General features: G+C 30.3%; 6 protein-coding genes across 8 annotated transcripts; 4 read left to right on the forward strand and 2 right to left on the reverse strand.

Annotated features, from left to right (window-relative positions):
- The first annotated feature begins 5 nt into the window (after nt 1-5).
- Nucleotides 6-1,178, forward strand: LOC117607415 (EEF1A lysine methyltransferase 1). The gene is made up of 4 exons (XM_034331084.2): nt 6-285; nt 386-533; nt 614-823; nt 899-1,178. Exons 1-4 carry the CDS (start codon nt 136-138, stop codon nt 1,030-1,032), a joined length of 642 nt encoding a protein of 213 aa, XP_034186975.1. The 5' UTR covers nt 6-135; the 3' UTR covers nt 1,033-1,178.
- Nucleotides 1,179-1,392: 214 nt separating this feature from the next.
- LOC117607411 (uncharacterized) lies at nt 1,393-6,496 on the forward strand. Of its 2 annotated transcripts, none has more exons than XM_034331076.2 (6): nt 1,393-1,626; nt 1,764-1,817; nt 1,962-2,231; nt 2,324-3,125; nt 3,210-3,418; nt 3,499-6,495. In XM_034331076.2, the coding sequence occupies exons 1-6, from the start codon at nt 1,531-1,533 to the stop codon at nt 3,574-3,576; spliced, it is 1,509 nt and encodes a 502-aa protein (XP_034186967.2). In that variant the 5' UTR covers nt 1,393-1,530; the 3' UTR covers nt 3,577-6,495. The 2 variants fall into 2 exon arrangements, with proteins under 2 accessions (XP_034186967.2, XP_034186968.2); XM_034331077.2 differs by having other exon boundaries at nt 1,533-1,668; nt 3,499-6,496.
- A 349-nt stretch (nt 6,497-6,845) lies between these two features.
- Nucleotides 6,846-7,607, reverse strand: LOC117607416 (mitochondrial import inner membrane translocase subunit Tim13). Its single transcript, XM_034331085.2, has 3 exons — nt 7,372-7,607; nt 7,220-7,288; nt 6,846-6,980 (listed from the first exon to the last, which is right to left on the reverse strand). Exons 1-3 carry the CDS (start codon nt 7,474-7,476, stop codon nt 6,882-6,884), a joined length of 273 nt encoding a protein of 90 aa, XP_034186976.1. The 5' UTR covers nt 7,477-7,607; the 3' UTR covers nt 6,846-6,881.
- Nucleotides 7,608-7,732: 125 nt separating this feature from the next.
- Nucleotides 7,733-10,500, forward strand: LOC117607406 (uncharacterized). Its single transcript, XM_034331059.2, has 4 exons — nt 7,733-8,114; nt 8,201-8,533; nt 8,614-9,974; nt 10,051-10,500. The coding sequence occupies exons 1-4, from the start codon at nt 7,994-7,996 to the stop codon at nt 10,498-10,500; spliced, it is 2,265 nt and encodes a 754-aa protein (XP_034186950.2). The 5' UTR covers nt 7,733-7,993.
- Nucleotides 10,501-10,534: 34 nt separating this feature from the next.
- LOC117607412 (venom acid phosphatase Acph-1) lies at nt 10,535-13,232 on the reverse strand. Of its 2 annotated transcripts, none has more exons than XM_034331080.2 (7): nt 12,901-13,232; nt 12,593-12,714; nt 12,408-12,524; nt 12,005-12,218; nt 11,730-11,938; nt 11,016-11,357; nt 10,535-10,932 (listed from the first exon to the last, which is right to left on the reverse strand). In XM_034331080.2, the coding sequence occupies exons 2-7, from the start codon at nt 12,674-12,676 to the stop codon at nt 10,663-10,665; spliced, it is 1,236 nt and encodes a 411-aa protein (XP_034186971.2). In that variant the 5' UTR covers nt 12,677-12,714; nt 12,901-13,232; the 3' UTR covers nt 10,535-10,662. The 2 variants fall into 2 exon arrangements, with proteins under 2 accessions (XP_034186971.2, XP_034186970.2); XM_034331079.2 differs by having other exon boundaries at nt 12,892-13,044.
- Acph-1 (venom acid phosphatase) lies at nt 13,232-21,240 on the forward strand. Its single transcript, XM_034331082.2, has 7 exons — nt 13,232-13,269; nt 18,168-18,278; nt 18,528-18,638; nt 18,889-19,154; nt 19,591-19,874; nt 19,997-20,205; nt 20,591-21,240. The coding sequence occupies exons 2-7, from the start codon at nt 18,174-18,176 to the stop codon at nt 20,825-20,827; spliced, it is 1,212 nt and encodes a 403-aa protein (XP_034186973.2). The 5' UTR covers nt 13,232-13,269; nt 18,168-18,173; the 3' UTR covers nt 20,828-21,240.
- The last annotated feature ends 683 nt before the right edge of the window (nt 21,241-21,923 follow it).

Raw genomic sequence — 21,923 nt, forward strand, 5'->3', positions numbered from 1 at the left:
TAAAAGATTATATTTTGGTTTTATTATTTCTATTATAATAAATTACATATAGTATGCATGTATAGGTAAGATTAATGATATTTATTTATAAATATATGCATACAATATATATATGTATGTATAAAATCAATAAAAATGAGTGATAACTCTGATGATGATTTACAATTATGTCCTACAACACTTGCTGTGTTAAATGAATTTCTTAAGGAAAAGGAAGAAAGAGAAAAGCAATTAAAACATAATTTAGAATCCCAAACTTTAAACATTACTTTTGATGAAAATTGGGTAAGTTAATATTTATAAATGTTATACTATAATATAATATTTGTTCATTAATCTTACATTACTAATTATGTTTCTAATGCTACATTTATTTAAATGACAGCAACTAAGTCAGTTTTGGTATGATGAAGAGACAATAAATACTCTTGTGAAAGGTGCTATAAATTCTACAAAGCTTAATGAAAAAATTGCTTTAATATCTTGTCCCTCCCTTTATAGTGCATTAAAAAAGAATACAAGTGGACAACAAGGTACAATTGCATACCATTTTTAATTAATATTTTATATAACATGAAAAATGTTCTTATTAATATCAGTCTTTTATTAACAGTCACTCTTTTTGAATATGACGAACGTTTTAAAGTATTTGGGTCTGACTTTATTCCATACAACTATAAATTTCCTCTAGACATTGCTAGAGATATGTCAAATTCATATGATTTGGTCATAGCTGATCCACCATTTCTCTCTGATGAATGTTTAACAAAAACTGCAGTTACAATAAAATTTTTAGCCAAAAAAAAAATTGTGCTTTGTACAGGTATATTTAACAAGTTCAAATATTTCCTAAAACTTATTACTTAGGATTACTTAATTATTTCAACTCATTTTACAGGTGCTGTTATGAGTGAATTAGCAGGAAGATTGTTAAATGTTACAGTTTGTAATTTTATACCTCATCATAGAAATAATTTAGCAAATGAATTTTACTGTTATTCAAATTTCAATTTTGATGAGGCACTGAAATAAAGAAAAGAAAACATCTATGAAGTATTATTAACTACTGATTTAGCTAATTAATATATATATATAGGCTATACCAATGTTGGTATTTCAAGTAAAGTATTGACTTATTCATTTTTTAAGTCTCATTATTGTTAATTTATGGATTACAATTTTGAATTGTAATTTGAACATTGAAGAATGTTGGCAATACTGCTGTTCCAGTGAAATATTAAATTTGATGCCTAAATTTCTGAATTACTATGTTTAAATCCTATAATATCCACTGAACAATAAACTCTATTTTTGTATTAATATATTTTTTTCTGATGTGACAATTAGTAAAAGGGTCATAACGCAATTCAAATACAAAAGGCATTTGTTTTTTCTTTTTTCAATATCCAAATTCCCTAGTCGAAGAAAAAATAATCTCTAGATAAACATTTGTGAAAAGAAGACACGCGATGGAAAGCATAAATATTTACATTTCTTGAGTGTTTGTGAGAATAATTTTTATTTATAATCATGATAGACGGCAATATTTCCATGGAGGAGGATACCGAATTACGAGATTTAGTGGTACAAACCCTTGAGAATAATGGTGTCCTTGCAAAAGTGCGGGTATGATAAAAAAATGTTTAAAATATCACACGTTTTCTGCAGGTTATATAGATCACGTCAGACTTTTCCTTTACCAAAATTTTCATTTACTTTCCCATTTGATTTGTTTTGGTCTAAGATATTTTATAATGTTACAGGCAGAACTCAGGGCAAGTGTGTTTTTAGCTCTAGAAGAACAGGAATCAGTTATGGTATGTCAAAATACTTTAGAATGGTATACAAAATTTCATTAAACAGTTTTCACATATGTTTGTTCATACAAATATTTTGTAACAATTTTGAAAGAGAAAATCATAATAGTTGAATGTAAGAAGTAAAGTATCATTATATTTCAGAATCCGGAACCACTTCTCAATAAAACTGTAAAGCAGTACCTGGCTAATTCAGAAGGAAAATTGTTGTTTTCCTTAGTTAGGGAGTTCCTAGAATATTTTGGTCTTGATTATACAATATCTGTATATGATCCAGAAACCTACTTTGGAAAAGAATATAATTATGTTGGAAGAAATAAGCTATGTGAAGAATTAGGTATTGAATCTAATGAGCCATTACTTGGAGAAATTTTAAAGAATAGCATGAACAGTGCCTTTAATAATACACAAAAGGTATCTATATTTATAATGTCTATAATCTTATTTTTGTTGCAACATCTAATTATGAATACATTATTCTTTACCAATCATGAATATAATTACAGAATGAAACTAATGATAGCAGATTTAACAAAACAGATGAAACTGCTGCAAATAATGCTAATGCAACGTTTGACATTTCCATTCCAAAAGTATTACATACTGAAACTGAATCATTATCAAATGATAATGATGTTTCAGATAAAATAGAGAGTGTTTCGCAACAAAGCCCAAAAGTTCCGATAAATGTGACAATAACGGATAAAAAAAATGAGGAAACATCGATCGATGTCTCGACTGACGAATCAAATTGTGAAAAACTAAACGATCATCTCAGGAATAGTACAACTTCGGAATACAATGAGAAGAATAGCGGAATTGATAACAAAGGGAACAATAATATACATTTTGATACTCTCCCTACAAGTCAAAATGGCACAAGTATAGTGATGAATCATATAGAAAAGGAGACTGAATTAAACACATCCATCCAAACAAATTTACTAAATAAAACCGAGCCTTTAATTAAGTTTGATGAATCTATAGTTACTGAAGTGCAAACAAATCAAAATGAGAATATAAGTAAGCAAAATAATATAAATAGTTTGGAACTACAAATAGCGAATAATGTACAAAATAAAAAGTCAGTTAATACTGGAAGCAGTTTTGGCAAAACTGTATACTTTGATGAAATTATTGTTGATGGAAAGAAAGAAAATATCAATGATATATGTAACACAGAAACCTTTTTACAAGATTTACCGTCGTTAGATAAAAAACCTCATTCTATACTTAGTGATCTCCCACCATTGAATGGTAAAAAAACTAATATTAGTGATCTGAAAGAATTGATGGATATCGGACTTGGTATGTGAGAGACTAATGTAGTTATAATTAATTAAAATTAATTTTTCAATTAAGATCCACATAATATCGCTATGCAATTTTTAGGAACTGATGGTACAGATAACTATGAAGAAGATTTTGTTTCATCTGCATCTGGTAGTGCTTATGATCAAAGTCCTTCTAAAGACAATGAAAAAACAGATAGCCTAATAAAATTACAAACAAAAGATCAGGATAAAATTCAGAGTGCCCATAGCGAGGATATAAGTGAAGAAATCGAAGATATGGATGATATACTCAGCAGTACATCATGTGTGAGTAAATTTAGCATGAACTGAGATCTCTTTAATATTTTTCGTAAATTTTCAACACTCCATGTGTAATTCTATTCTAGCTTGAGGATATAAATATGGATAAAAATATATTAAGTTTTGCAACGGGTATCACGGCAAATTGTGCGAAAGAACTATAACTATAAATTACATCATTACAGAGTTTCTGTAAGAGCTTTAAGATGCTATTTCTTTAACAGAATTGAAATTTGATATCCTATAATAGGGCAACAAGTATATTAATGCAAATTGCTGTGAATTCATGAATTTGCAGAATTTATTTTGGTTTCTGACATGGCACTGCCATTTATGGCTCAATACTTATAAGTTTCCATATAAGGAACGTAGAAGGAAAATGTCTGAACATATATTTATCAGCGGTTATATTTTTCGTACTTTATAGCACGTTTCTTGATAGAAACATATTTTTATAAATGGTAAATTTTATTTTAGCAGTATTTAAAAGTGACAGTCTTTACATACTTAATAGATTTAATATTGTGTTTTTAACTCTTTTATGAAAATTTTATAAAAGTTTTATGGAAAGAAACCAAGCACTGTAAAATAAATTAAACTGCCATTGTTCTCTACAGAAAGATATTTATAAAGTTTTTTAATAATTTAAAGTGAAAAAGATCTGAAAGTTTCAAGAAAAATTTTGCATCAAAGCATAAATTATATGTATATTAGTAAGCATTGTAAGTATCACTTTGTGAATTAGAGAATAGTTATTTAAGCATCAAAAAATTGCATTACATAAAAATTGGAGAATAACATTTAATCAAGTTAAATACTTAATGTTTCAATTTGGAATACGTAAATGCATTTTTCTGTTAACAGTTCTATGGTGTATTGTTAACAAAATTATAATATTAAGATTTTTTTACTATAACCATTTTCAGACAAACCGCCTTCTACGTTATTCTATAAATACGCCTAGTATTATTACTATTAAAGCCAATTATCTCAATGTTAACATACTTTAAGAAGCGAAAAATTGATCAGTTGAATTAATTGTTGTTGAACACTTAGTTATATTTTTCACAAAATTTTTTACCATTATGTTGTGTTTATTAGAAATGATTCCTGTGTCTGATTTTACGACTGAAACGTCATTAATTACCTCATTTAACTAATGTTACTGGTATAGTATTGATAGCAATATCAATAAATCATCCGTCTAAAAATGGATTGCCTAAAAAATGCATCAAATTATTTTTTTCAAAGACAATGGTGCTAAATGCATAAATTTAAAGTTATTTATAAAGGTTGAAGTTACTCAATGGAAATTAGGTGCTAGTTTTTTTCTTGCATCTAAAATTTGTAATACTTAAAGAACTAATGCATTAACTGCAATAAACTAAGTAATTCAGTTTTATTTTTTGGGCAATCCAGTACCTTGATAAACATATTAATATAATATTACTATGTCCCATATAAGATGCAATAACTAAGTACAATTCACAATGAATCAACTGGATGCTTGACAAATCAAAATCTGTAACAAATGTACAGCCTGCTTCTTTCACAAAACTTTTTAGTAGCACATAAATAATGTAATATCAATAGGAAATACTGTAAATGATTCAAACAAAGAAATTTCATAGTCTAGCAACATTTTCTGATATTTTAACTAAGAAGATAATTCTTATTCATAAATTTTACTATGCAAAATATTTTTTGCAATAACTGATTAGTAATTTCCAATTTTAGTCATAATAATAATAATGTTGTGTTTAATACAGCAGGATTGTATTTATTTAGTATTCATAAAATATCATTTTTTACTTTATACTTATTTTTAAATTATAATTTTTGCAAAATCATTTGTTTATTTAAATCATTGAATACATTATCAGTGAAGTAAAAGAAATGACAGAATTTGGAATTTTTGCTTATGTAGCATCAATTATATACCTAGAGTGATGAAATCACTTAGTTTGAATCAACTTTTATCTCTGTGTATATATTAAAGCAGGTGTGTTCCTGACCAATCAACGTGGTTACATTTTAGCACCAATATAATATATAATTTTTTAAAGCAATTTCAGGATAATACTGAACATTCCTAAACTTTATAGAATGTAAAACATAGATACATTCCATTGTTATTAAGATTATTGCATTTTTGTTGTATTGTTAGCATTAGCAGAAAATTTAAACAATAAGTATTTTTCATGGTAAAATATGAGCGCGCGCGAGAGAGAGAGAGAGAAAGAGAATAATTTAACAAACGTTTTACAACTATCATGATACATTAATAAATTTTATTTTACATTTTTATAAAGCTAGAAAGTGTTTCTGTAAGCATTTCCATTGCAAGGTATACATACATTTTTATACGAAAATTGTTTCAAAAATAGATTGCAACCAATCCTAAGTTGCTTGATATATAATTCTGTGTACATTTTATCAGATACAGAAGTCTTGTTACATATATACATATTTTTTGTTTAAAAATATGTAAAATGTACATACACAATATGTTATAAGTATGAAACTTTTTATCTTATATGCCAAACATATAAGTAAATGCAGTACAAAAAAAGTTGGGAATATATTTTTTCAGATCAGAAAGGTTAACAAATTTGTTTTTTGATATAGATATATATATCTTTAAAACTGTTTTTATAGTAAGAAAGATACCATTAATGACTAATAACATCAATTTGTTATGTTACAAAAATGTCTGTATTAATCTGTACATATACACATAATGAATGGCATTTGATTTGTTGGTATTCAATTTAATCATAGATTTTGCAAATGCTGGTATAAAATAGTTATAATTATTGTTATTTACTAATTTATAATACCAGATCGAATGGATGAAGTATTAATGAATTACTCACAATATTTTTTCATACAGCCCTAGAAATTTACTTTTGTAACCACGTTGAAATATTGGTAGCTATATTGTGCCTTTTAGTGTGTACGAATAAAAAACAATGCAAATGCATACTATGGAATTGCGGGATTTACAGAACACCTAAGTTACTTATTTATGATTTTGAAGTATGATGTAATGATATTCATGTATATGTTATTTATTTTATAAAGATTTTTCTCTTTTGCAAACGTATTGTTGTTTCTAACTACCCTCTTATTAATCCTAGATAATTACTACACAGATAATACGTAAGACAGACTATAAATTTTTATTTATTATATAATACTAAGATTTTACAAATGCATAAGACAGTAGTTTTATTACATTTTACATTTAAATGCTATACATTTATTTTTCAACTGAAATTAGTTTTAACTAACTTCAATGTCAATCTTAATTAACATTGTTATATACAAAATTACATGGTATTTATAAATGACAGGTATGTTATGATAAATATATTGCAATTAGTTTTGCTTAACATTTTTTGGAAAACAGCTGATATATAACTGCAAGATATACAACAAAAAACAATTTATTTAAGAATTTCCACTGTTACATTTTATTAAATTCTCTTTGTACTCGAGCACTGTATGTTTTTAATACAAGATTATAACTTTCCATATATCGGTCCATACACATTGCTACACATTTCTGTAAGTAAATTAAAATGACTTATACTTTTACATTAATGTTAACTAATGCTCATATTTTAAAGCATCATTATCACACTCCTATTACATTTAAATAGTATATCAAAATGCGGAAAAAAAATTAGAAATTTTCATATCCAAATAACATTAGAAAATAAAGAAACAAACTTTTAAAGGCAACTTAAACATAAGAAAGGTTAAATTTTAGTGAGGTTAACTTTTACAACTGAGAAAGATTACCTGTTCAGAACTATCCAGCGAGGTACCAGGTTTGACTACACACTTTTTGAAGCATTTCTCTGTCATTTTCTGAAAATATAAAACCAAATACTCGTCGTTCATTCATTTTAATGTTGTAAAAGAAAAAAATAAATGTATGTCGGTCACCCTACCGAGAGTAACTCATGTGTATTTGCAATAGCAACTTCTTGCTTAATTTGTTGTATAAGATCACTTTTCTCTTTATCTGATAAAGATTCGGACGTAAGGGAATTCATTGTTACGGGTGAATGTTAAATCTTTCTTTTCAATGCTAATAAAGTCAATAGTACTTTGCACCATTAATGATCCTAACCAATCCTAACCACCCAATCTGACCATATCTTAACCGGTTCGATAAACCGGAAGCACGTGAAGCTGCGTTATAAAACACGGTTTACAATGAAAGTCAATGAAAACCAGAGAACAATTATTAAGGGTGTTTTTAAATTGTAGGTTGCACATACTGACAATATTGGTAACCATGATCCTCGTTAGAGAATGATAGAGAATGGAGAAGGAACGATGTGAGGAATATATTTTAAAAATAACTTTCACAAAAGAAATATATTGTTAATAATAAGTATTATAGTACTTAACACAATATTTGGTGCGACACTACTATCATAGGACACTTGTAACACGCCGAGAGTTCGAGGCGTATGTAACTGAATTATAAACTGATTTTTGAGCACGCATTGCGTTGCGCTTCTGCGCATGCGCGATAAATTTAAAGGTAAATTTAAATTCAAATAAATGAACAACATTAATACTAACGATATGCAAATGGAAATTCATATCAAATCTCGAAATAAAGTTCTTTCTGAATTACAACAAGCATATACGAAGAATTTATATCACAACAGATCCAATACAGGTTGTTCAATAATTATAAAATATCAATTACTTTATATATAAAAGAATTTATACACTATAATAATGTTTTCTCAAATTATAATACAGATAGCTCAACGTGCAATGTGTCGAAAAATAACGAAGAGATATGTTCACCTGTTGTCGACGATCTTTTAATGGAAATGAACAGTAGGGGATTAAGGAATTTTGAGGAAAATAATAACACGGATTGTTATCGATGCAAGCACTTTTCTAATATACCACCAAATTTTTCCGAAATTTATGATAAAATATCAGATTGCGTGGAGGAGTATGAAGCTGATTTAAATTTCGTGCAAGCTATAGTTTGGTTAAAATCAGCTACGTCATGTATGAAAGACGTTTCTGTTGAACAATTTCATTTGATATTTCATAAACAATGGAGTAATAATTTAGATACGGGTAATAAAAATATTTAGTAAAACTTCGAAATTAAATCAAACTTTAATTCCAAATAATTCAATATTAAAAATTATTTGTAGGAAGTGATTCCGAGAATGAACAATCTCAAGAGCATGATTTCGAAAGTTTGAATTCAACCATTCTGCTTAATGATGATGAAGAGGATGACCCAATTTTCAACAACGATTTGGAATACACTAGCAGCATCGAATTATTGTGCAATATAAGATTAAAAAGAAATCGTGATCTGTCGCAATTTGATAATCAGCAGCAATCAAAAGAACATAACAAAATCTTTACTGGAATCGTTAACGCTTCATCCACTTTTAACTCTTCTGAAGGCTTTAGTTTTGAAAAGTCCTTCACTACTAAGAAGACGCCAATTTTAAAAAATTGCGTTATTCCCGATTCCGACGAGACATATTCATCCAGTTCAGACATGTTCAAAGATTCTTTAGACAATGAAGATAATATTAATGCAGAATGCAATAGAGAAAATAAAGAATTGCTTGAAGAAGATGATTTTATCGAAGAATTATTATCAACATCACAGGATAGTAATCTCTTGCAAAAAACTTTTTTAGAAACGAAATATGATTATATTATTACTCCAAAAGAAGATGTCTTTTCTTCAGCATCGGATAGTACTTTCTTTGATGAAATTTCTGGACGTATTTCAGAATTGTATAAAAAAATAGATATACAACAGTCGCAAGCGTCTGTTTCGAATTTGCATAATGAAAATTCTTCACTTTCCTTGAATATGATAGATAATGATACTGATCCACAAAAAGATAACGACGATACGCCTCAGCTGATCGCAGAAGACACAACCGAAGGGGTCGATATTATTACTCCTTATCAAACTGACAGTGCTTACGATACGTACGATTTCGAAATTCCTCTTACGTACATAATTTCTGATCAAAATAGATTGCTTAGCTTATCTTCTCATCACAAAAGCGACGAGAGTATAAATCGGATTAACGTAAATTACTATGTAAATGATACTCCACCAAGTTCAGAGAATAAATATTTACAAAAAGAAACAGAAACGATTAACGACGACGAAGGTAATGGTAAGAAGAGAAAATTAGAAACTGCATATGAAACGCCAAAGAAGAAGAAATTTCTTAAGGGAAACGAAGAAAAGATTTCTTCTAAGTGGCTAAGGTTTACACTGGATACTTTAAATGCGGATGAAGTAGCTTTCCAATCAGTGAAAGTAATTCTTTCAGCTTTGCAAAATGAGAAGTTAGCCAGGCACTATATGAGAAAAAAATGTTGGAAGAAGACTTTGGAAGAAGAGGCTGTAAACGCGGTATTGAATTTCTGTGATGTTTTTGAAGCTGAAAGTAAAACTGTTGCTTACACACAGGAAATAGTACAAGCAGTTACAAGCACGCTAGATAAATGTATAGGAAATACTGAATTGAACATGGTAAATCATATATTAATTAAAAATTAATTTCGCCCAAATATGTTTCTTTTATTAAAGAATATTTTTTTCTGTTTAGGTCACAATATTTACTTATCAAATATCTATTATTTTAGAATTATGTAATTCTGCGAAAGTCTGTATCGAGACAATAAATTATTTAATCAACAAACTAAAATCGTATGAATGTATATTAACGACTCTGATGAGTGGAAAGAAAGCTGATGTACACACCACAATAAATCAATTGCATATTATATTTTATGCTCTGAATATTTGTTTGCAAAAATACCGATTGATTTTCCCGAAAGACCAAGACAGTCAATTCGAAGAGGAAATTGTACCATCCGTTATTGATCTATGGAAAAAACAATTAACGTTCGAGGATGCAATGATAGAGGATAAAGCGAAAACAAGAGAACGGAGATGGTTAATAATTTTAGATGATTTTATGGTGATCTCTGTTGAAAATTGTAGCCAATTTATTGATAAGTTACGGATATTAATAAATTTAGTCACACGTGACTAATTAATGATACTTTTAATTATAATTTATTTACTGTACATAGCTTCCCCTAACGTATGTATGATATAAATAAATTTTAATAAATTGGATTGTTATAACAATTATTGAGATTTCAATTACTGAGATTAATTTGTTGCGAGACTTGCCTTTAAAAAATGGGATTCATTAAAGTATAAATAAGGTGATTATTAATAACAGACTAATTAAAACCATTCTTAATTCATGCGTTGCAGATCTACCGAATATTGTATTATCTATTATTACTAATTCGTCCTGCTCATGTGAATCAATCTTCTTCCAATGACACAATATATTTTCATTTTCTGGTAATACATCAAATACTGAATTTAAAAATACTTTTAATGGACAGATTTCTGTGCAATTTGGTATTGTCAAGGGTATAGTATCATCTTCTACTCCTGTATAATAATTAATCTGAAATGATGATATTTTTAATCTTTCAGTGGTATATCTGAGACTTCGTACAATTTGAAGTTTCCTTAATAGTAGAGACATACCTTTATTCCATGACTCTCTGTTTCATTATCAAAATACATTTCGAAAATGACGGATGCAGCCTCGTTAGGAATATGAGGTGACCAAAGATTCAAACTCTTCAAGATCCCAATGATATTTCTCTCGTTACCGCTGTAAATCATGAGCTTCCTCTCCTTCGGTATCTTTCCACGAATATACAACAATGAATTCGTTAAAATTTCTTTCAAGAACGTCCCTCCGTTTAATTGCCTTTGCAGAGGAGTCTGCGAAAGAAGATCCTGCTCCAACAAGGACACGTTATACATCCCTCCGTGAGGGAAGATGTCCTTCGCCCAATATGGAAGAGATTGATTCAGATCAGCCTGTCATCAATATTCAATTAAATTAATCAATTCCCAATGAAAACTTGCATTTCATTACAATTTCTTAACCAGAACTCGAGACTCTGAATCAGAGCCGGCCCTGAGATTTCCGGGATCCGAGGCTACGAAAAAGGCTCTCTTCACAAGATATAAAAAAAGAAGCCCAAATAAAATTGATAAAATTAACATTAACTAATTTAGATTTCCATTTACATCGATTAATATTCAATTAAACTACTCTTCTTGCACCCTTAGACGCAAAATCGTTTTATGGAGCCCATGGACCATGGGGTGTCTTAGGCGACCGCCTAGTCTCCCAGGGCCAGCCCTGCTATCAATGAAATAAAAATTACCATCACAAATGTATCATACTTGAGTTTCAAGAACAGCATACAATAAAGCAACTTCGGACGGATGTTGAATTTTCATTCCGGTATGCCGAGAAAGAAGCTCGAACAGAGTTGAATATTCCTTCATCGTTGCCCGCGCTTGATCCGAGTTCAAAATTTTCCTCGTTTCGGAAACGAAACTTGGACAGTGCATACCGAGCAACAAAGTATCTTTGCGCATGGACACGTAATCTAAGAGGGATTATCGAGCAACAGTGAACGTTCATCGCGTTATCTTCGCGAATTTTAATTACTGACCTGTCGGTATCGGCTGCCAGTCTATATCGCTGTTCCATTTTTGGATCTCCGCCGGGGGCCAAAGACCAGCGTTCACTAATTGGCCGGACATCATCGATAGCGGATAATCAGCCGTTTGCATTTTCATCGTCTCTTGCTTGTATACGTCGCCCAAAAATTCATTGTACCTCTCGCGTAAATGAACGCCTAGGTTGTACATATTGAGCATACCAGACTGTGGAGTAAAATATATAGAAATTTCATATTTTCCAAATCACGAATTTCGAAATTTCAAAGTATAGATTAATCAGATTTTTAAATCGAAAAATTGTAATCGAACGTACGACGCTTGCACCTCGCTGTATAGCGTCAAAATCTTTAACGACATCCTCGCAATTAATTAATCCCTTGAAAATAAACTTACATTCGGCATGCTGATCGGGGCGGTGGTAAAATGGTCGTAAGTTAATCTCCTCGGTAAATTCGTCTCGTTGTTGCTTATCAAGCCCAAAATTGGAGCGTACGTTTTATGAGCGAACACCTGAAAGCTTTATTTGTTATTCGTCACGTTCAAACACCGAACAATTCAAAATTGTCTGCAACACTTACGATTTGTAATAACTGCAATTCTGGGATACACTCGACCACTGCGAAAGCGCGTAATAGGCATATTACGTACAGTGTCGTTTTCATTTCGAAGAGTCTTATCTTTAAGATGCAACAACGAGAACCTTATGTAACAGAAATTTATTCGAAATGAAAATTTTGAAAAATTTGAAACGGTTAAAAGGGACCGGAACCGAACTTCCGATCTCTACCGTATTATACTATAAAAATATTTAATAATATAATTATATTATTATATATAATAATTATATAATAGTAATTATAATTAATCTTTTTAATACTCTGATTACTATTCCTTCGAACGAGAAGCAATGCAACGGAATAACGAAGACGACACTTCCAAAATCCCAAGTAACCGCATCCCAGTGTCTTCTTCTCAGTGCGACGATAACAATCATATAAAGTATTCCCTCTGGTGTGTACCAGTGTTCGTGATGTTTAAATTAATCGGCAACCTTCGTGTGAAATCGTCGCTTTTATCAAAGGTAGCGATCTACCGTGCTTTGTATAGGTAATACGCAAGCTATCAGTTCGTCACCACTATACACTCTCCGTAATCAAAAGATCACGGATCTTATAAAATGCTTCTGAAAGCGTTCTCTCCCGAGATCGTTTAGGCAGGCGAAGCTCTGGGAACCCGGGAAGACATCGCACTCTGGGTAAGATCACCTGAATCCATTCGTTGATTCTTTCATAACGATTGGTATCATACGAATTAGGGTGTTTTTTAGAATAGATTGAACGTCTTCGGGGTGACTTTTATTTGTTAAGAAATTTATAAGAAATATTTGAAATATTTTTTAAGAATGTGGGACAGATATTTGTTAAAAAATTTATATGAAATATTTGAAATATATTTTAAGAATGTGGGATCCATTTTTGAAAAAAGTATAAAATACCATTCTTTTTTCAATTTTAATTGAAGAAAAAAGTCATATTGCTGAAAAGAACAGGAAGTTTTCGAGAAGAGAATCTGAAATGGAACGTGTCATTATATTATCGTATATGTTTATTTTACTTATCAAATTCTTGTTTTCCTCAAGTATGATCCATAAAAATGCATAACAACTCGTTTCAAAGGTTTAGGTGAAAAAAATATTTAATAGAAACAGGCATAGTAATGATAAACGATTTTTTCCTTTACACAGTAGAATGGGATTTATTATAAAAATAAAACGTATATCAGATAATGGTTTATAATTAAAAATATTTTACAAACGTGATCGAGTGATGATCGAGATAAATCGGTCGTGTGCAATTCGTGGAACCAGTCGGTATCTTTCAATCTTAACAATTAATTTTTTTATAAACGATTTCGATGTATAACGCTTTACATCATCGTTCTATTCATTGTATCAAGTACTAATTCTAATCATAAAATGAGCCATCGTGTGGTTTGTATTAAGGATGTTTGATATCTTTTGAAACTAGGTCCCTTTTAGATATGAGAAAGCGACTTCGAAACGTATCAATTCAACCACAATTTCATGACATAAAAGTATCACAAAATATTAAATGCAATATATTAATTTAAAGCTTACAATATAATAAAAATGACTATATAAAAAATCTATCAATATTCTTAATATGAAATGATTGGAACATAAAAAATTGCAAATTGATTGATTCATTATTTGTTGAAATAAAAAATTACTTAATTTTCTTTAATAAAACGCTTGGACTGGCAGTTCGTGATACTTTATCATCAGACTTCAAATGCTCCGAAATCTATCACTGCGTATGTAAGAACTGATAATAATAATAATTTTTCAGCATAATTCATAAAAAGCTTATTTAGTTATAAACTGACATAATACATTAAACCCATGGATTTTCAAATGTTCTAATCCCTCCAGGAGAAAGGCACTGATATGGAAATTGTTTTGCACAGATAGTATCAGAAGGATTAATTTGCTAATCCTTAATCCAACTTTTACAAATTAATTTCACGAATAGGAGCGTGAGCCTATCAATTGAAGGAAACTCGTGCATCTTATCAATGACGAAATTTCAAGCTTAAACCTCTTCTTTTGTTCACGTGATCGAACTCACCGCCACGTGCTGAGCACGCACCGAACGTTTTTCCTTGAACAATAGATACTTTAATATTTCTGATTAATATTTCTGCATAATTGTGCCGTGTGGTAAAAATGTAGTTTACTTATCTTTTTACTACATCAAACAAGAAATTAATTGATTCACTTCGACGAATGATAAAGGTCACTTGATCGGTCTTCAAGCAATTATTCTAAAATATTTGTCATATTCCCATTTATGTCGTTTAATTATCGTTTATGTACGATTATTCAGCCATTGCATAGACCCTCGAGTGGTATTTATCTTTCGTAAATAAATCTTTTCTTTGATTCTGAGTATTCTTCAATAGTAGATTTATCAATCAGTTAACTTCTTTCAAGTGGTATTAATCTTTTGTACAGGGATCTGTTTTTCTTATCATTCTATTTTTTAATAGTAGATTTATTAATCAGTTCAAGTCATTGTTTTCAGGTTTTTAATTTGATATTACAAAATTTATTTCTTTTATTGAGATATTGACTATTAATCCTGTATTGATTGGTATTCAATTCGTATAATAATAATGTTTATTCATTCTTATCGTACTGAGTTAGATGAAAGTGGAATAGTTTCCGCTTAATAATTTGACAATTGCATCCCGAATTGCATGTCAAATAATTGTTGAGATAATACCTGATACGATACAAAGAAAATATTTAAGTTTATACCTGATAACGTGAACCTCACAATGACTGTTACTGACAAATACCTCTCTCGTCGATATACAAATACACGTGAAATTACACATTTGCAAATACTTTAACAGGTGACGACCGTATGGCTGTAGTTTGTTATGGGTAGATACGGCCAAGCCGAATGGAAGATATTATACGAAACATTTATTTAGGTTCGATATCGTATAGAGCTAATGTCCTGATCAATCGTAAATTATCGATCATATCGGAATAATGTATTATTCGTTGGTCGTTCATTATTCAATGGTATTACATAATAGCAAACAGGTGAAAAACGTAGAAGCAGACTAAGTTTTCTTATAAATTCTCGTCTTATCATTGAGCAATCTTTCGTGTGGCGAGCATCGTTTGCATAGAGTAACAGATTTTACGGTTTAACGATTTGACCAATCACCTGGCTGCAATTACGAGACTATATACTTTTCCATCCTTATAAAGAAGCGTGAAACCGGCAAGCATGCTTCGAAACTCGCTGAAACGAATCGACGGAAATTTATTAATTTTTCCGCGAAATCGACCGTAATATGTAAGTTTCCAGCTTCCTTTTTATAATCCACCTCGCGAATAAATAGTAGTGACAAGAGAATTTCGAAGATAGGTGAAGAAAAATTTGGAGGTAATTCAGTTTTGGTATAATTCATTATATCTATCATTTAAATTTAAATAATAGTTTCCTTTACGTCGAAGAATAATTATGTTTATGCAAAATTTCTTCTTTTACTTAGAATATAATTGCATTTTCGAATATTCAAAAACGAAAGGTAGATCATCTTGAGATAAAAAGGAATGACCTTTGGGTAAATGCATTTTGCAAGGAAAATATTCAGAATGATTAAGGTAAATGGGACACCCCGTATAATGCACATGTTATTTGTAAAGAAGTATAATGTAATGTGTTGTGCAGTGCAATAAACTCCAATAACACGTATTTCCATGTTGGTTAGATTATACAATTGACTAATCAATTAAATACAAAATAAATTAGAAAATTATACTTTCAAAAAAAATGATAAGAAACAATTAAAAAACAGTTATTGAAAATTTTGTTTTCATATTCTTAAGTAATGTTTCATTTATTTTAGAAATTCTAAATATTCTTTTTATTGACTCATCAGACTCCTTTCATTAAATAATATTATGCAAATTACATGGTACTGAAATACATTAATTGCATAAATGGAATATCAATTATCGAATCATCAATGTTACTGGAATAATGACACGACTAATAAAGTACATTCGCGGTCAGGTCTGGTTTCCCCAAGGAAAATGATGATGCCCCTGTTTCTCACCCTTTGCCATAGGCAACCCGGGTGCAACTGACGCTGTAGCGAAAGGGGTCCCCTATATATAGGCCTGTGGCGGTCCACCGCGCTAACGCGGGAAAATTTGAATTGACATCTATTTATTATACCGAATTTTATAATATTTAATAACTGAAAATTAAATTATTTTAATATTAATATTGTCAAAATTAAGATTTTGAGAACTCCTGCTTTTCCTGTAGAAGGAAATATTAAGGAAGAGGAAATTTCTCCCGGAAATAGTACTCCCCCCGAACTGTAGTCATATAATAACCAGAATAATCACTGCTTTTCGTGGAAACGGCGTCATCGACCGAACGAACAATCGTCATCGTAATCAAAAACCCTCGAACAATTTTCCTTATCATTTACGTTATGAAAGGCCGTATACGCGCGATCCACCAGGGTTTCAAATGGGGACTTCCATTTGTTGTATCATTATTCTAATGATACAAAAACCGACGATTGAGAAACCATTCCACGGAAACCATGCTCGTTTGACGTGTTACTCTCCTTTAAAATCATTTGCACATAGGCAACATGGCCAGTGTTTCATTGGATGGTCTCACAATCGACGCTTCAGCATTATTAATTGTCTGACAACACAGTAAAACAACGATATCGTAAGTGAACTGTGAAAAAATAAGAAAGAATTAACTACATAATCATAATACTAAAGAATATAGTACAGATTCTTCAATATCTTACGTTCCTTCGATTAATTTCATCTTTTCTCATATTCAGAGAGTTCGAAATTGTTTTATAGTTTTCAAAATTTCATATTTTATATTTTTATAATATTTCAAAAAATTTCATTCATCCAATTTACGAAATTGATTTCGTAATATTCATTACCAATTATCTGTTAGATTTGAATAACCATAGAAATTTATGATAACAATTTTCTTATTAAAAATGCAAGAAGATTGTATGATTAGCGTCGGTAGCATCGTGCAAAATCTATTGCCCCGCGTCCTATGCAAATGAAAATCTTCGTTTGCATAAAACTGTACTTGATCGTGACAAGCAGTGTTTTATGGTGCATTTACGGCTACAATTTACAACACCTTATGTTCCGCCGACAATTATTACACGTTCAGCACCCGAAGCTGTCATAAGCAAATAATTTCGAAACATAATTAATTAATCTGAACGAAGTCAGTTGTTGGATTTCTTAACCCATTAATTAATTTAAATAGATGGTTAACACGTGCGCTGTCGTTCACTTGATATGTGAATGTAAGGCCTATAATACTTACAACACTATAAATATTTACTTATAAGACTAAGCGGATCAAAGTGTGTAATTGGGCTCGGTGATAAAGTGACAGCTTTGGAAAGAAAGGGTCACGAGTTCTCAAATCCTGTGTTACGTAAAAATAGTAATTAGACATCGTGAATGGGTTAATTGAAATATGTGTATATATACTTTTCTTCTCTATTTAATTAATTAATTAACAGTGTTGCTTGTTATGTTTTCAGGACAACATGATCTCGTTCAACGATCGTACCTTGTTAACGTGTGCCATCATTGGTCTAACTGCGATCATTTGTGTGGCAACTGTTGAAGCAGAACTTGAAGTAGTAAGCGTGGTAAGAAAACACGGTTTATTTATATTGTGTGCACGTACTTTGTAATCGTCAAGCGGGTAACTTAGCATATATGATTGACTATCATATGGGGAGATCGGTATCTCAAATTTTTAATATAATTAAAATTGAACAATCAATGAAAAGAGTATGTGACAAGTGATTTTTTAAAACTTAAAAAAATCTCACCTGATGCAAAATACGTACGTAACAAGCCTTAGATTCTAATACATAATCCACACAATTTCACAGTTATTTAGACACGGTGATAGAACGCCAGATGACAGTAACGATGAAAAGTACCCAAACGACCCATACCTGGACTACGATTTCTATCCAATGGGTCGTGGTCAATTAACCAACGTGAGTAATTTTCTTAATATATTCATATTTAGTTATTTTTAACCGACCAATTAAATTTCATAACGTACAGTGTTCCATAATTTTAATTACAAAATTGATTTAATAATTATTTGGTTTACCTGAAAATTATTAAAATATAAATTAATCGAACATTAATTATCACTCGGTTATCAGAGAATTGTTCATCGATTGTTTAAAAATAATAAAACAAAAGCAATTTATGATAGAATAAATATTTCTCGAATTTCAGCAAGGTAAACGACGGGAGTATACTCTGGGCAGATTTCTGCGAATGAAATACGGAAGATTTTTGAAAGATCTTTATACACAAGAAACCGTCATTGGTGTTAGTTCTGAATACGATAGAACGAAAATGTCATTGCAATTGGTTCTGGCGGGTCTTTTTCCACCGAACAGGGAACAAAAATGGAATCTGATGTTAAATTGGCAACCAATCCCTACTAATTACATACGCCGATATGAGGACAACCTTTTTCTCCCGGAGGATTGTCCCTTGTAAGTGTGAAGCTAATAAACAAATTTTAAGTGGAAAATTCTAAGGAGACTGAAAATATAGCATTATCGTAGCGTGTTCATAACTATACAATTTTCTTTTCCTTCGTAACAATACCTATCTTAATTATGCTATTAACCATCCGCGGTTCATTTATTCTACATAACAAAACTGATAACGAATTCAGCTTACTTGGCATGAATACAACAGACACCACACGAACATAATAGAATGCGAGGAATTCTAAAAAAACGAGAATGATAAAGCTAGTTAACACTAGAATAATCCACTTCATCGAAACGATGGATTTCAAGTTAATGAACTTATTATTGCGTTACAAGATTTTCTTATTATTGAAATATTACTTTACAGATAATCTATATAAATTTATCGAAAAATTACATTTTTTGTTCAATAACGGTGTCTTTTTATTTGTAGATATGCAAATGAGTACGATAGAGTGCTAGAATCACCCGAAGGACGGAAAGCACTTTCCAAGTACAGTGATTTGATGAAAAATTTAACCGAGTGGAGTGGAAAAAATATATCTACACCATGGGATATGTATTACTTATACCATACGTTAATGGCTGAATATTCCATGGACCTCACATTGCCAGATTGGGCTTACACGGTATTTCCAAATGGCGATTTGTGGAATGGAACTGTGTTCGCGTACGATGCTGCCAGTTTCACTCCTTTATTGAGAAGGATCAATGGAGGTGAGATTATTTCTTTAATTAAAAAATTTAATTAATTTCTATTATTGCCACTTCAAATTATTTCCCTTATTTTTCACCCCACTTTTTAAATTATATTCACGATTTTTATATGTCACATTCAGGGGCGTATCTCCGAGAGGTCACGAAAACAATGTTGAATTTTATAACCGGTAGAGTGGAGAACGAACGAAAGATGTATCTGTACAGTGGACACGAAAGTAACGTTGCTGCTGTAATGCAATCTCTTCGAGTATACTATCCTCATGTTCCTGAATATTCCAGTGCCCTGATATTGGAACTTCATAAAATAGATAACGAATACTACGTGAAGGTACGTAACACGTATCAATATATTAGTTCTATATGTGTTTTCTCATTCAGAAAGACAGATCTGTCATAATAAAATTAATGATAGAATTTAAATGAAAAAATAAGTCGAAAATGTAGAGCAACATTTTTTCATAAAAGGCCTAATTTTTAAATTATACAATTTTAAAAATTCTATATTTTAAAAAGAAAAACCCGTGAAACAAGTGGCGCCATCTACGGTTTATTGCTCGAAACGAGCTTTTTGATTTTGCCAATAGGGAGCGCAAAATATAAATTCTTGGTTCTCATTATCGATACCAGGGGGCGCTAAAAAGGCGCCATTGCGGTCTTTTTAAAATATCTGCGCAAAGCGGGTATGTACTTTAACTTTTTAATTATAATTACAGATTCTTAATTACCTTGGCATCCCGTCAAAGATTATAGAACTTCAAATTCCTGGATGCGAGAAATTGTGTCCTTTCGACAAATACTTAGAGTTGATGGAGGATGTACTTCCATCAGACGATGAAATTATATGCAATAAGGGCATCACCAAAGATTATGCTAATTACAAGTCCAACGAGGAACTTGATTTAACGAAGTACAACCTAATTAGAACGGCAAAGGCGTTCAAACTTGATTAATTGATAAATTATAAAAATGCAAATATACAAAAATACACAATCAACCTGTTTTATGTATAAAAAGGTATACATAATTAATCAAGTATATAATAAGTGTATTTATGTAATGCAATTATTGATACTTATAATGTTTTGCATGAAAGATGTTTAACACCTGTGAATTAAATTTAATGAAATATCGAAATTTATTTAAATTTCCAAATGATAACTGTTCACGTTGTGTGATTTGTATTTATACGGTTTACAGTACTTAACGCGGATTGCTTTAATTAATTTATTTATTTTTTAATGAAAGTAGCAGTCAATATATTTGTACTTTCTTCTTCTGCCGGGAAAGTGTGCAATATTCATTATTTATATTTATGAAATAATCTTATATAAATGTAACAAACATGAAGCTTTAAATAGTTGTTTAATATTAAGATTTCTGCATTTATTAATTAAGTTTAAGTAAATGTTACAAAAATGTATAAAAATTATTGTGATATCGTTGAAATAAATTAATATTTCATATTTAAAAGCTATTTTAGTTGTTTATGTTACTACAAGTATAATTTATATTTATTACAGTAATACTGAAGATAACAATATGTATGTAAATTAGGAATTATGTTGCTGTAATTGCAGCATAATTCGGTCAATGCTACCTCCACGAAGGTCTTTTAAACTTTCGAATAAAATATAATGTAATAAAAAGACACTTACGGACGAATATCATTTCTGTAATTGATATTTTGATTAAAAGAATGAGTGAGAATTCGATTAATTTGAGACCACTGGCTTTGGAAATCTTCAATTATATTTTTATCAAATTTGATTGATTACAAGAGGTTAGTGACTCGGTTACAATTTAGATTACTCTTTTAGAATTTTTTAAAGTTCTAAAATTTAAAAGTTTTAAACATACTTAAAAATATCTAGTAGTCTAAAGAAAAACCGTCACTGAGTGACTGATTGTACAAGATTCAATTACATTATGAAATAGTTCGTCTCATCAAGGCTAAACGATGACGAGCCTTTTCCCACATTAATCTTCTTCGTTTCTATTATTCATGATTTAATCTGACTTCTTCCCTGACATAGTCGAAATGATTTG

The sequence above is a fragment of the Osmia lignaria genome, chromosome 14 (genome assembly GCF_051020975.1).
Source record: "Osmia lignaria lignaria isolate PbOS001 chromosome 14, iyOsmLign1, whole genome shotgun sequence".
In the NCBI taxonomy this organism is placed as follows: Eukaryota; Metazoa; Arthropoda; class Insecta; order Hymenoptera; family Megachilidae; genus Osmia; species Osmia lignaria.